Raw genomic sequence first — 13,249 nt, 5'->3', positions numbered from 1 at the left:
ACCAGTACAGCTGCAAGGGGCAAGAAAGCTGAGCAAAACAAACCCTTGGACCACAGAGCACAGCCAAATGAAGGCTGGAAGGCCAAGGCCTAGGGACCCAGTTCCCAGTAACAAGGTGCAATAGCTGTGGGGATGGGGGCACTGAGGGTGAAGCGGGGCCCCACAGCCTCAGGGCTCACACTGCTGAGGATGTTTCGGTGGAGGGTGGAGCCATGCACCCCGGAGCTCTCTGTGTTCCACAGGCGGATGGTGTTGTCTGAGGAGCAGGTAATAAAGGAACTGGGGGGCAGGCAGGCCTGGTTACTGTCCTTCACCTCGGGGTAGACCTGAAGGGGCCGAGGGAACACAATCAGACCTCCATTCGGGAGCAGTCCTCTGCCTACCCAAGGAGATGGAAGGGAATGGGATGAAAAAGGGAATGGTGGCCAGGACTTAGCCCAGTGCCTGTCACAGGCCATACATAACTGGTATATACCCTTCAACATGACCAAGGGGAAGCACCCACTATATATCAGGCACTCTTCTATGTCTCCCACTTACATTATTTCATTTTATTCTTAGAACAATTAGGTGAATCAAGTACACCATTTTACAGGTGAGGAAACTGAGGCTTGGTCAAATTCGATAACTTGTCCAAGATGACTGAGGCAAAACTAAGGATGGGGCACACTGGGGAAGCCTGTAACATTCAAACTCAGTCCCCAGGATCTATCCCAGGGAAGTCACTGGAGAAACAGGGAGGCAGCAGGAATCTAAGATTATACTTGGGGATCCCTATTTTCTGTCCTCAAAATGGTATCCCAGCCAACCTGGCCAGTCTCCAGCCAGCCAGCCAGCCCACATACCTCCACACTCCAGACGCAGGAAGAATGATACAGAGCCGAGTACACCTTGCCCACTTTCTTGGGGTCCCTCACATCCCAAACATAAATGCTATGATCGTTGTACACACAAGACAGCCACTGATTAGTAGGATCAAAGGTCAAGGCAATGGTGTCTGGATACCTGGCATTCGCCACTCCAGAGAAGAGGCGACTGTAGGGAGAGGACAGGGCACACTGGTCAGACTGAAGGGAATGAAAAGAGAAGCCAATCCACAATGGAAGGAGCAGTGTGTGAGGAGCCCTCCCTGGACCTGCAGGTTTGGAAGTAGTTGCTTGAGAGAAGAAAGGAGCCCCTACTAGCCATCAGCAGGAACCTGACCCAGCACTAGCTGCTGGGCCATGGTGTTCGGATGAACACAGCTTCACAGAACACCAACGTTAGACAAGGTACTTCTATGGCTGTGATGGGGCAAAACAAAAACAAGACTACTCTGTGCACAGATAAAAACAAGATCACCATACAAACCACAACGAACCATGACAATGACCAAACACCGCCTTTCCCATCTACATGACTGCTGGCGGCTTCTTGACCAAATACAGCTTTAGCCCCACACCTTTCCTTCACCTCTTAGATAAATTAACAAGATGTTCCACTGTAGAATTGCCCCAAGTTCCGGACAGCATCCAACCAGAATACTTCAATCCCTTGAACGATTCCTAAAATCACCCAACGCAAACCCAAATCCCATATGTCCCTCCTAACACCCACTTACTGAGACTCTCCACAGTTCTCCATGGGGTGGGGTCTCCTTGGTTGCAACAAGTACCAATAAACCCAAATTCTTCTGTCTAAAGAGGTGTTCCCAATAATCTCTGGGGCATCAATACACTCTTCACCTGCTCCCTGAGGCACTGACAAGAAAGACTGGGCAGGGGTAAGGCTACAAATGGAGGAAGGGGGGCCCACGTAGCTCACCTGGCCTCGGTGACGCTAGCAATGTCTGTCCCCAGAGCATGGGGTCGGGGCAAGGTGCTAAGGAAGTGCAGGTTAGAGGGGTTGAAAAGGCGCACGGTGCCATCAGCACAGCCACAGAAGATGTAGTCTTGGCTCACAGAGATGCAGTGGGCCACTGTGGTCTGTGGGCAGAGTGGCTCAGCTCAGCAAGGCCACCTGCCCACTCAGTCTTCTCTCCTCCCCACCCATCAACAGCCACCTGCTAAGAGGAGGGACCGGCCAAGGCAGGGGCAAGGGAAAAGCCGCCCAGCTGCCCTGTTCTGAGCCCCTCAGCCCTGTCCAGCCAGGGATTAGGAATCGAGGATTCTTCTAGGCACCAGAGGATCCAGTAGGAAAAGCCCAGTGAAGAGAAAGAAATAGCATGAGAAAGAGAGGAAGGTGCAGGCACCACTTACTGTGAAGCTGTCTATGTTCTGAGCGGAAGAGGAAAGCAGGGGAAAGAGACAGAAAGAGCAGAGAGGAGGCAGTTATACAGATCACCAAGGGCTGGAAATGGGCCAAGCTCTAGCTCCCCCAAGCTTCGTTCTCCTGGGATCTCCCGTATGCACAAGGGACCAGCCCCTAGTCTGAAGCCCTGGGCACTAGTTCTCCCCTGAGCTGAGACATGAGCATACCCTACCCCTGGGGACGGAGGTACTTACCCTCAGCTCCACCCACTTGTCCAAAAGCCTTCGATCACTGAACTCGCACAGCAGCCCTGAGGACGTGATGCAGAAGGTACTGTCCGCCTTCTTTCCTCTGCCACAGGCCACATCAGTGAATAGGTTGTTCCGTAGCTCTCCCAGCAGCCCTGAGCGGCCCAGCAAGGGCACAGTGGCATTCACCTGTGGAGGCACACCACTGTTACACCCCCATCCACCCCAGAGCCTGCCCCTGGAAACTAGGCCCTAGGAGAGTACAGGGGACGCCTCCAGCACCTCCTTGCTCTTTGGGCCTACTCCTCAGCCCAGACAGCATCTGGCTCATCCAAAACTTCTGCATGACTGCTGGGAATGCAGAGAGAGGCCCAAGTGGGGCAGAGTCTCCTGGGGTGGGCTGGGCAGGCCCTGCCAGGGGCCTGGGTGGCTACTCCCAGCTTCAGCACCTCACCTTTGAGGTCTTGCTGTCATCGAGATACCAGAATTTGATGTGCCGGTTGCCTGCAGTGACAAAGTAGCTGCAATCCTCAGAGAAGGACACTGCTGTCACCCGACTGGACACCTTGTTGGAGGCCACCACAATGTTTTTCTGGAGGGGATGCCAAAGGAAGAATCAAGGCTCTGTCTCTTGGAGCTAAGAAGACAGTGACTCAGAGAATGGAGGAGAATTAGAATTTGTACTTGAAAAAGTGTTTCTTTCCAGAATTTACTGGCCAGAAAAAGAGGGGTAGGGAAATAATCCCTTTCTAGAGGAGCTGAAAAGATTCGTTTCCTGCAGAAGTCCTTGAAGGCATAAAGCTAGCCCCTTCAACCAACATGCTTGGCCACACAGTTGCTCTTTTCTGCTTCAAATAACTTTCTAGAATGAGAATGGTTCAGTGGGGTGGAATGGAGCAGTGCAGGTCAGCAGTCTCTTGCCTCCCCAGCTGACACTTGACCCCTGTGAGGCTGCCAGGCCACCCCACCCAGCCACTCACCTTCCAGGCCCACACGTTGACGATCATGTCATGCTGGTAGCCCACAGAGACAATGTACTTGGCGCTAGGAGAGAAGGCCACACAAGCCACACCATACTTGTGCTCCTGCAGCTCGGCCACCTGGCTGTGCTCTGCCACGTCCCAAACCCGCACGGCAGGCATGTGCCCACTCTGCAGGGAGCAAGAACTGGAAGTGAGTTCTTGACTTCTCCACAGGCATACAGCCCCACTTCATCTTCCAGAGCGGGGCCCTCGCCTCCTCAGCTACTAGATACCATCACTTCCCCAGCCAAAAGTCAGGGCAGGGTACAGAGGAAATATGATAAAGATCTGAGGGCAACAGTGATTACCAGGAAGAAAGTGGCCCCGGATTTTAGTCAGCATCTCTGGGTGGCCATCTGTACTTCAGGTTGTTCAAAGCTCCCTGAATGGTTCTGATGGGCAGCCGGCATTGAGAGCCACTACCACTCAGGTCTATTTCTGCCCCTAGTAAGACTACGCCGCCGGGACAGAAGCGTTCCTCCTGAGCCCAGCAGGGGGCCCCCGGGGGTAAGGAATAGTTAAGGCAGTGGTTTCCAAAGCACGCTTCCTTCACCAGCAGGATCAGCACTCTCTGGGAACTTGTTACAAATGCACATTTCAGACTCCCATCCCAGACCTACAGAATCAGAAACTCTGAGGACCAGCCTAGTGATGTGTGCTTTCACAAGCCCTCCAAGTGATTCTGATGTACACTAAAGCTTGAGAACCACTATTTTAAGGTATAGCGAAAACCAGGATTTGGTGTCTGTTTCAGAAGCCAAAGTGACAGCAGGCCTAGGACCGCAGCTCTCTGCGGAGGCCAGGACACCTGCCCTCTTTACAGTACTGCCAGCCCTCTTCCTCACTCACCTCTCCAGTGACCAAGTACTTGCCATCAGGGGAGAAGGCAAGGGCAGTGATGGTTTTCCTGCAAGAGATGGGGCAGGCTCAGAGGGGCACTGGCAGCCTGGCCTAAGCCTAGCCCCCTCCCAGCCTCTCAAAAGGTTGAGACCAGCAGACACCAATGGCACATGTGGCACTTCCCCATCTGGCTTTAGGACCCAACCAGGTCCCAGCCCCCAGAGCCATAGAGACTCTAGACAGTGCCCTTCTCATAGCTCCCAGAAGGAAGAGGTATCCTGAGGACCCCAGCCCATTTACCTGGAACTGTTGAGGATGTGGTGCTGTTTGTGTTTCCGGGGATTGAACAACACAACCACACACCTGAGGAGATGAGCAGACAACAGGCTCAGCAGCAAACCATAGCTCCCCCAGGAGCCCTCCAGGCCACCCAGGACTTCCAGTCACCCGGCAGAGGGAGCTGGGTAGAAAGAGCTCAGAAGGGCTCCACTGTTTTTTTCCTTTTCTTTTTTTTTTTTTTTTTTTTTTTTGAGACAGGATCTTACTCTATCATCCCAGCCAGAGTGCAGTGGTGCAAACATGGCTCAGTGCAGCCTCAACTTGCAGGTTCAAGCAATCTTCCCACCTTAGCCTCCCTAGTAGCTGGAACCACAGGCATGTGCCACCATGCAAGCTAATCTTTGTATTTTTTTTTTTTTTTTTTTTTTTTGTAGACACGGGATCTTGCCACGTTGCCCAGGCTGGTCCCAAACTCTTGAACTCAAGTGATCTGCCTCCCAAAGTGCTGGGATTACAGGCATAAGCCACCGTGCCCAGCCTCCACTGCTTTCTCCTGGCAACCTGTTCTTGCTCCTTTTCCCCACCCAAGAGGAACTATCTCTGTACCCCATGAGGGTGAAAGGGTTCCCTGGAAGCCTGTCCCCCCAGCCAGGCCCCTAAATACCAGCTCTATCTCTGGCCATACCCACAAAGGGCAGCAGGGACACAGGCCATCCCGCAGCCCTTGTGCATACCCCAGGAAGGGGTGTAGGAGGGAAGAAGAAATGTGATTTGGGCAAAGCAGGCCTCGGGTGCACAGCCCGTTCACAGGCTTGGGGCTACACGTGTATCAAGCATGTGTGCCTTAAGATGTAAGGCCTCTCACGTGTGCACCCACGTGTGTACTTGGCAAGAGCTGGCCCCCCACACCCTCCATGTGTTGAATAAGGAAGGAAGTGGGAGGCGAGGCAGGGGCCACACAGCAGAGAGGCTCAGTAAGATGGGGTGGGGGATAGAGATAGCCTGAGAAGGCCTGGGAAAGCCTTACAGTGCCACAGAGGTCCCAAGCCCCACCCTGAGAATCTCTGGCCCCAAGAAACCTGAGAAGAGCCCCCCGACTGCCAGAAGCAGAATCAGGGACTCTGCCTGCCTCACAGAGAAGGTGGGGGCAACCTCTCCCGCCAGGCAGCAAGGCTGCTGGATGGAATCAGGTCCTGCCTTTCCAGAGGCAGCTCCGGAGACGGAAGCTGGGTAGTAGGAATCGGGGGCAAGAAGCCAAAGGCCAATAGCCAGGCAGCTTCTCTTTAGGCTTCCTGGCTGTCAGCAGGCCCTGGCCCGTTGCCCCTTCTGCCTCAACTCTTCATTAGCACTGGAAATAGCAGACAAGAGCAAGCCTGGAGACTGCGAATAGGAAAGGCAGGGAGGAGAGAAAGAGGAGACAGCTACTTCCCCCAGACCTAATTTTCCCTAGTGGGACCCCACTGCAGCCCCCATATCTGAACTCCACTACTGGCTGGAAACTTGAAGGGAGGTAGGTGCAAGTTGCTAGTGAGGGCTAAGCATCTTGGGCTCAATAAACCATTTCGATATGCAAATTTGGGGACACTGGGACCTCCGATGTGACTAGATATGCCCAGAACTGCCAGGCTGACCAACAGCTGTGGAATTCCTGAGTCACATCATTTTCTCCTCTAACCCCTCAACTCTTCCTGTTTTTTTTTTTCCTCCTTCTTTCTCCATTTCCTACTCTTTCCTTGTTCCTGTTTCCTTTCTCTGTTTTTTTGAGACAAGGTCTCACTATGTTGCCCAAGCTGGTCTTGAACTCCTGGGTTCAAGTAATCCTCCTGCCTCATCCTCCCAAGTAGCTGGGATTACAGGCTCATGCCACCCTGGCTCAGCCCTTCCTTCATTTTTTTTTTTTTTTTTTGAGGCAGGGTCTCGCTCTGTCACCCAGGCTGGACTGCAGTGGCACCATGGCACCATCACAGCTCCCTGCAGCCTCAACCTCCTGGGCTCAAGCAATCCTCCCACCTCAGCCTCCCAAGTAGCTGGGATTACAGGCACATGCCACCATACCCAGTTAATTTTTGTATTTTTTGTAGAGATGGGGTTTTGCCATGTTGCCCAGGCTGGTCTTGAACTCCTTTCTCTTTTTATACCACCTTCTAGTCTCCTGCTTCCCCTTCTAGAATGTCACAGTCAGGAGGGTTTTAAAAAGTATGACAGGCCGGGCACAGTGGCTCATGCCTATAATCCCAGCACTTCGGGAGGCTGAGACAGGCAGATCACCTGAGGTCAGGAGTTCGAGATCAGGCTGGCCAACATGGTAAAACCCCATCTCTACTAAAAATACAAAAATAAGCCAGGTGTGGTGGTGGGTACCTGTAATCCCAGCTACTTGGGAGGCTGAGGCAGGAGAATTGCTTGAACCCAGGAGGTGAAGGTTGCAATGAGTTGAGATCATGCCATTGCACTCCAGCCTGGGCGACAAGAACTAGACTCTGTCTCAAAAAAAAAAAAAAGTATGACAAAAGCAAGATGGCTCTGGAAACTCTGCACCCCATCGCTCTTGAGCAGGCAAACGAAAATTATAACAGAGCCGGGAGTGGTGGCTCACGCCTGTAATCCCAGCACTTTGGGAGGCTGAGGCTGGCAGATCACGAGGTCAGGAGATCGAGACCATCCTGGCCAACATGGTGAAACCCCATCTCTACTAAAAATACAAAAATTAGCCAGGCGTGGTGGCGGGCACCTGTAGTCCCAGCTACTGGGGAGGCTGAGGCAGGAGAATGGCGTGAACCCAGGAGGCGGAGCTTGCAGCGAGCCAAAATCATGCCATGGCACTCCAGCCTGGGTGACAGAGCGAGACTAGGTCTACCAAAAAAAAAAAAAAAAAAAGAAAGAAAGAAAGAAAGAAAATTATAAGAGTTCAAAGTGCACAGATTTAGATTTTTTTTTCTTTTTTTTTTGAGATGGAGTCTCACTCTGTCACCCAGGCTGGAGTGCAGTGGCGTGATCTCGGCTCACTGCAACCTCCACCTCCCGGGTTCAAGCAATTCTTCTGTCTCAGCCTCCCCAGTAGCTGGGATTACAGGCACCCATCACCAAGCCTGGCTAATTTTTTAATATTTTTAGTAGAGATGTGATCTCACTATATTGGTCAGGCTGGTCTCAAACTCCTGACCTCAGGTGATCCACCCACCTTGGCCTCCCAAAGTGTTGGGATTACAGGCGTGAGCCACTGTGCCCAGCCAGATTTAGATATTTAGGTTTTAATACTTTATGCAGTATATGAAAAGTAATAGCCCCAGGCCTGCCACTATCATGAATTCAGAGCCCAGAAAGTTCTCAGTGGTTAAACAACGTTTTCTGAACCTTCCTGCAATCTGTGCTGACCTGAGGCCCTCTACAGACTCCTCTCTCCAGCAAAGGCTCTAGTCTGAATGGGGACAGGTTCCCTAGCCTTCTGATTAGTTACACAGGAACCATGGTAAAGGGCTTCAGCTGAGAGTTGATCTAATTGAATTGACTCGATGCATAATCCAGCCAACCATATTCCAAATCCAGAAAAACTGGGATCTATTTGCAAGTTTATGAGTTTTCCCTTAATTCTCATCCCAAAGCAGCATTTCAGCCTTTAAAGGGTAGTGCATCAGACTGCTTAAAACACTTTCCAAGTCACTGCATACAAACTCAGTCTTCCTGGGACACAATATCCTCTGTTTCCTCCTTCTCCTATGTTCAGCTCCATGGTGGAAGAAGGGTGAATGATGCGTGTGTGTGTGTGTAGGAACACTACGTAGATAGAAGGATGACTGGCTAGAGGCAATGAGGCAATCTCTCCCTCCTCTAACATCCCCTTGCCCCCAGTATAGCCTAAGAAATTCTCAGGTGTGCCATGGAAGAGCTAAGCAAGAAAAGGAAACACACAGAGGTCATCCCTTAAGCAACTATTTTTATTTCTAATTATTGATATTTGGAAGCCATCCAACAAGAGAAAGACAGCATGCAACCACGGTCGCAGCTACACATGCAGGGACGATAACGCAGATGCTGAAGTGAGAGCAGCATAGCCAGGGCTCCTTGTGTGCTTGACTTGAGGCCCTCCTGACCTGTTCTCAAAAGCACCAAGGAGCCCTCTCAGCCTTCTTGGTGAACTCTGAGCAAGCTCCTAGGTCAGCTGGGGAGAGGAGTGCAGGGCACAGTTTGTATCAATCTTTCTCTCCACATCCCCTGACCCTGCCCAGCAGGGTGAGCCCTTACTCAGTGCTGGCTGGGATCCACCACATGCCAAGGGCTGGGTTGGACCAATCAGCTGAGTCCTGCAACTCAGCACCTGAGGGTGCAGGGTGGCTGCTCACTCTCACGGAAGGACATAAGGCCTCAGCCTGGGGGAGTCACGCTGTGGAGTACCAGTGCCAGGTGCTGGGCCTACTGCCCAGGAAGGGCCAAGCCTTCAACATCCCCCTTCCCTACACAGGTCCAGGCCTGCTGCTACCACAAAGAGCCCAGGATTCCCACAGGATCCACCTCCTACCACTCTCCATCCCCCAGATGGGATGAGCTATGCATGGGGCAGCACAGACACAGGGAGCAGGACACACAAGGTCAACCAGGGACCCTGGGCCTTTGAATTGTTTTCTTTCAGACCAGGTAAAATCTGAGAATGACTCACAGAAGCATGCCAAAGGGGCTTCTGGCCTCGCTCAAATGTCGCCCTCCAGCCCTATTTATCATTACAACCCTACCTCCCTCACTGCTACTGCTTCTACTGTTTCCAAAGCACACATCAATTTGTAATCATGCTTATAACTTACACTGGGGGTGGGGATCCATCTTCACACACCAGACTGCCAGTTCTGTGAGGATGGTATTTTTGGTCTGTTTTACTTACTGTTAATTTCCCAGGGCCTAGACGATAGGCCCTCAGTAATTATTTGTAAACAAGTGAATATGTCTTCAAGTCACTAGGGGCAAGATCTCAAAGCCCTGGCTGCCAAGGAACCTCCTGGGTAGCAGAGTGTGAATGAGGGCCCTGGGGAGAGGTCCATGGTTCTCCTGTACCTCAGGCATTTAGGACTCCTTGATGCTCAAGGGCAGTGTAGAGGTGGAAAGAGCAGAACACTGAGGTCACAGGCCTGTCTGCTAACACACTGCATGATCCTGGGCACCAAGTCCCAACCTTTTCTTCTCTCAGGCCCACCTGGTCTCTCTACTGTCCCTGGCGAATACCCTACAGCAAGTAAGAAGGTAGCTCTGTGTTCCTTCAGCTCAGGTGTCACAAGAACACAGTTCAGGAGGAGAATTCTGTCACACCCAGTGCAATGCTTCAAAGCTGAGGATCTCAGCATCAATTTTAACATGGGCTGAGGAAATGGAGGGCCTCCTCAGGAGAGCAGGGGTTCCCTCTTCTCCTCCCCACTTAAATCAACCAAGAGGTCTCTTCTTAGCTGCCAGATACACCCCGTCACCTCGCTGGGACACTTCCCATCCCAGCGGGAGAGGAGCAGCTGTGCGCAGGGCACTCACCCAGGCCATTCTGGCATAGGAGCCAGGAGAAACCCATTCTCAGGACTGGGCACAGGGGCACAGGGGCACAGGGGCTGTGCTGGGCTTGAAGGCCCATCAACCTTCCAACAGCTGGCTGAGGAAAAGGCCCAACTCAATTAAGGGTGTTCAACTCAATTAAGTCTCTCAAAGGGGCTGTCTGGCATCCTCTAGCAGGGGGGCTTCCCGTGGGGAAACAACGGCCAAGGGATGTAGGAGCCACTAGGACAGGCTCCATGCTCAGCCTGGAGCTCCTACCCACCTCTGCCTGACACACTGCCCACCCTCCTTTCCTGTGCTGTTCCATTTCCTTTCAGAAAACTTTGTTTTGGTTTGATATTCGCCTCTGGGCCTCAGAGAATTTTCTGAGTTTTGTTTCTCTCCTTGTTTCTAGGATACCTGAGCTGGCTCCCAAAGCAACAGGCACAGGAGGAACAAGAGCGTGGGGGCTGGGGGCAGTGTAAGGATGATCAGATAAGAAAAGCAGGGAGACAAGGAGGGAGGTGAAGAACCTGCTTGTGCTCACACAGAATCTGGTGGCCCCCAACATCACAGCAGCACATCAGGGAGTTCTAGAACACAGCAAAACTCAAACACCCAGAAAAGAAGCCATTTGCACAGACAACTTCAAGTTCTAAGAAATCAAAAGGTCAGGGAACAGATTAGGGGCACTGCCCAGGGATGGCCTAAGCCAAGCATACACACTTAGGAAACCTACTAGAGGTTCCATCAGGAAAGCCTGTACACCATCTGGAAGGATCATGACTCCCAGGCACATGCACTGGGCTGAGACCTGCTCATAAACATGCATAAGCACATGCCCTTAAAGGCCAGGCCTGGAGTCCAGGGGTGTGTGAGGAAGAAAGCGGGCAAGACTCCACACTCCCCAGGGCAGGGACACAGGGCTCAGCATGCACCAAGCAGCACCCCAAGGCCTTTTCTGCCTGTGCTACATCCAGCCCCAGCCCCACCTCCAACAAGAGGGAACCTGGCTTTCCCAGGCAGAGGCAAGAACAAGTGGAATTCCCCTGAGGCAGGCTGCACAAACTTATCCAGTAGAGAGGTCTTTCCATCAGCTTGCTTCTCTAGGGGAAAATGGAGCCTAGCCCAGCCTTTGCCAGGCAGAGCCCGTGTGGCTCCCACAGCACCCTTACTGCAGCCATTAAACACCAGAGGACCACTTGGGAGAGACACTGACCCCAAACCCAGGGGCAGAAGTCTCCCTTGCACAGACTGAGCTGCCCATAAATGGGGCTCTTCTCATTCAAAGGGCAGGTAGGCAGCTTAGAGGAAAAGCAATTTGTTAAAAATAAGCAGAAAGTGGCCGGGCACAGTGGCTCACACCTGTAATCCCAGCACTTTGGGAGGCCAATGTGGGCAGATCACCTAAGGTCAGGAGTTTGAGACCAGCCTGACCAACATGGAGAAACCCCATCTCTACTAAAAATACAAAATTAGCTGGGCATGATGGCACATGCCTGTAATCCCAGCTACTCTGGAGGCTGAGGCAGGAGAATTGCTTGAACCCAGGAGGCGGAGGTTGCAGTGAGCTGAGATCGTGCCATTGCACTCCAGCCTGGGCAAGAAGAATCAAACTCTGTCTCAAAAAAAACCAGTGTGGTCTCCCCCTACTCTGTGCCATTTTAACAATCAGAGCTCTACAGTCATACTACTTGGGTTAGAACCCCATTACACACACTAGCTATGTTACCTCAAGCAAACTCCTTAACCCTTTTGGTTTTTTTAAGAGGCAGGGTTTCACTGTGTCACCCAAGCTGGAGTGCAATGGCACGATCATAGTTCACTGCAGCCTTCACCTCCTGGGCTCAAGCAATCCTCCTGCCTCAGCCTCCCCAGTTGCTAGGACTACAGGCACATGCTACCATACCCAGCTAATTTTTTTTATTTTTACTTTTTGGTAGAGACAGGGTTCTCACTATGTTGCCCAGGCTGGTTTCAAATTCTTGGTCTCAAGCAATCCTCCCACCTTGGCTTCCCAAAGCCACTGCACCCTGCCTGCTTAACCTCTTTTTTTTTTTTTTTTGAGATGGAGTCTTGCTCAGCCGCTCAGGCTGGAGTGCAGTGGCACGATCTCGGCTCACTGCAACCACCGTCTCCCAGGTTCAAGCGATTCTCCCATCTCAGTCTCCCGAGTAACTGGGACTACCAGCACCCGCCATCACGCCAGGCTAAATTTTGTATTTTGCTAGAGACAAGATTTCACCATGTTGGCCAGGCTGGTCTTGAACTCCTGACCTCAGGTGATCCGCCCACCTTGCCCTCCCAAAGTGCTAGGATTATAGGCGTGAGCCACTGCACTCGGCCTGCTTGACCTCTTTGGATCTCAATTTCCTCCTCTAAAATATGAGGGTGATAATAGTTGCTCAGAGTATTAAATAATTCATATAAAGTGCTTAAAAAGTACCTGGCATAGAATAAGTACAGTCATACGTCACATAGTAACATTTTGGTCAACAGCAAAGGGCATGTATGACAGTAGTCCCGTAAGATTATAATGGAGCTAAAATATTCCTGTCACTTAGTGACATCTTGATGATCCTGACCCTATGTAGTTCTATGCGCTAGGCTAATGTGTGTGTTTGTGTCTTTGTTTTTAACAAAAAAGTTTAAAAAGTTAAAAACAACATTTAAAGCTTATAGAAGATAAAAAGAAAATACTTTTGGGTCAGGCACGGTAGCTCATGCCTGTAATGCCAGCACTTTGGGAGGCCAAGGCGGGCTGATCACTTGAGGTCATTAGTTCAAGACCAGCCTGGCCAACATGGCGAAACCCCATCTCTACTAAAAATACAAAAATTAGCCAGGCGTGGTGGCAGGAGCCTGTAATCCCAGCTACTCAGGAGGCTGAGGCAGGAGAATCACTTGAACCCAGGAGGCAGAGGTTGCAGTGAGCTAAGATCGTGCCACTGCATTCCAGCCTGGGTGACAGAGGGAGACTCCATCTCGGAAAAAAGATAAAAGAAAAATATTTTTGTATAGCTGTACTGTGTTTGTGTTTTAAGCTAAGTGTTACTACAAGAGTCAAGAAGTTAAAAAAAAAGTTTATAAAATGTAAGAAAGTTACAGTAAGTTAGGTTAATCTAT

The 13,249-nt window shown here is 51.4% G+C and overlaps 1 protein-coding gene across 4 annotated transcripts in view; it reads right to left on the bottom strand.

The window, feature by feature from the left end:
• Window positions 1–13,249, bottom strand: part of MAPKBP1 (mitogen-activated protein kinase binding protein 1) — a 59,681-nt gene that overhangs the window by 12,276 nt on the left and 34,156 nt on the right. For 2 of the 4 annotated variants that reach the window (XR_004666483.3, XM_034938565.3), the window contains exons 4-12: window positions 4,640–4,702; window positions 4,349–4,406; window positions 3,458–3,628; window positions 2,932–3,069; window positions 2,484–2,666; window positions 2,238–2,255; window positions 1,804–1,964; window positions 846–1,035; window positions 180–326 (exon numbers count right to left, since the gene is read on the bottom strand). Coding sequence is in view for 3 of the 4 variants with exons in the window: in XM_034938565.3 (XP_034794456.1) it covers window positions 180–326; window positions 846–1,035; window positions 1,804–1,964; window positions 2,238–2,255; window positions 2,484–2,666; window positions 2,932–3,069; window positions 3,458–3,628; window positions 4,349–4,406; window positions 4,640–4,702 (1,129 nt within the window). In the remaining variant the exon portion in view is untranslated. The remainder of the gene's footprint in view (window positions 1–179; window positions 327–845; window positions 1,036–1,803; window positions 1,965–2,237; window positions 2,256–2,483; window positions 2,667–2,931; window positions 3,070–3,457; window positions 3,629–4,348; window positions 4,407–4,639; window positions 4,703–13,249) is intronic. The other 2 variants (XM_034938567.3, XM_055098663.2) reach the window with 1 other exon arrangement.

The sequence above is a fragment of the Pan paniscus genome, chromosome 16 (genome assembly GCF_029289425.2).
Source record: "Pan paniscus chromosome 16, NHGRI_mPanPan1-v2.0_pri, whole genome shotgun sequence".
Taxonomy (NCBI): Eukaryota; Metazoa; Chordata; class Mammalia; order Primates; family Hominidae; genus Pan; species Pan paniscus.
Note: the sequence above shows the minus strand (reverse complement) of the source record. Positions and strands in the feature narration are given on the sequence as shown.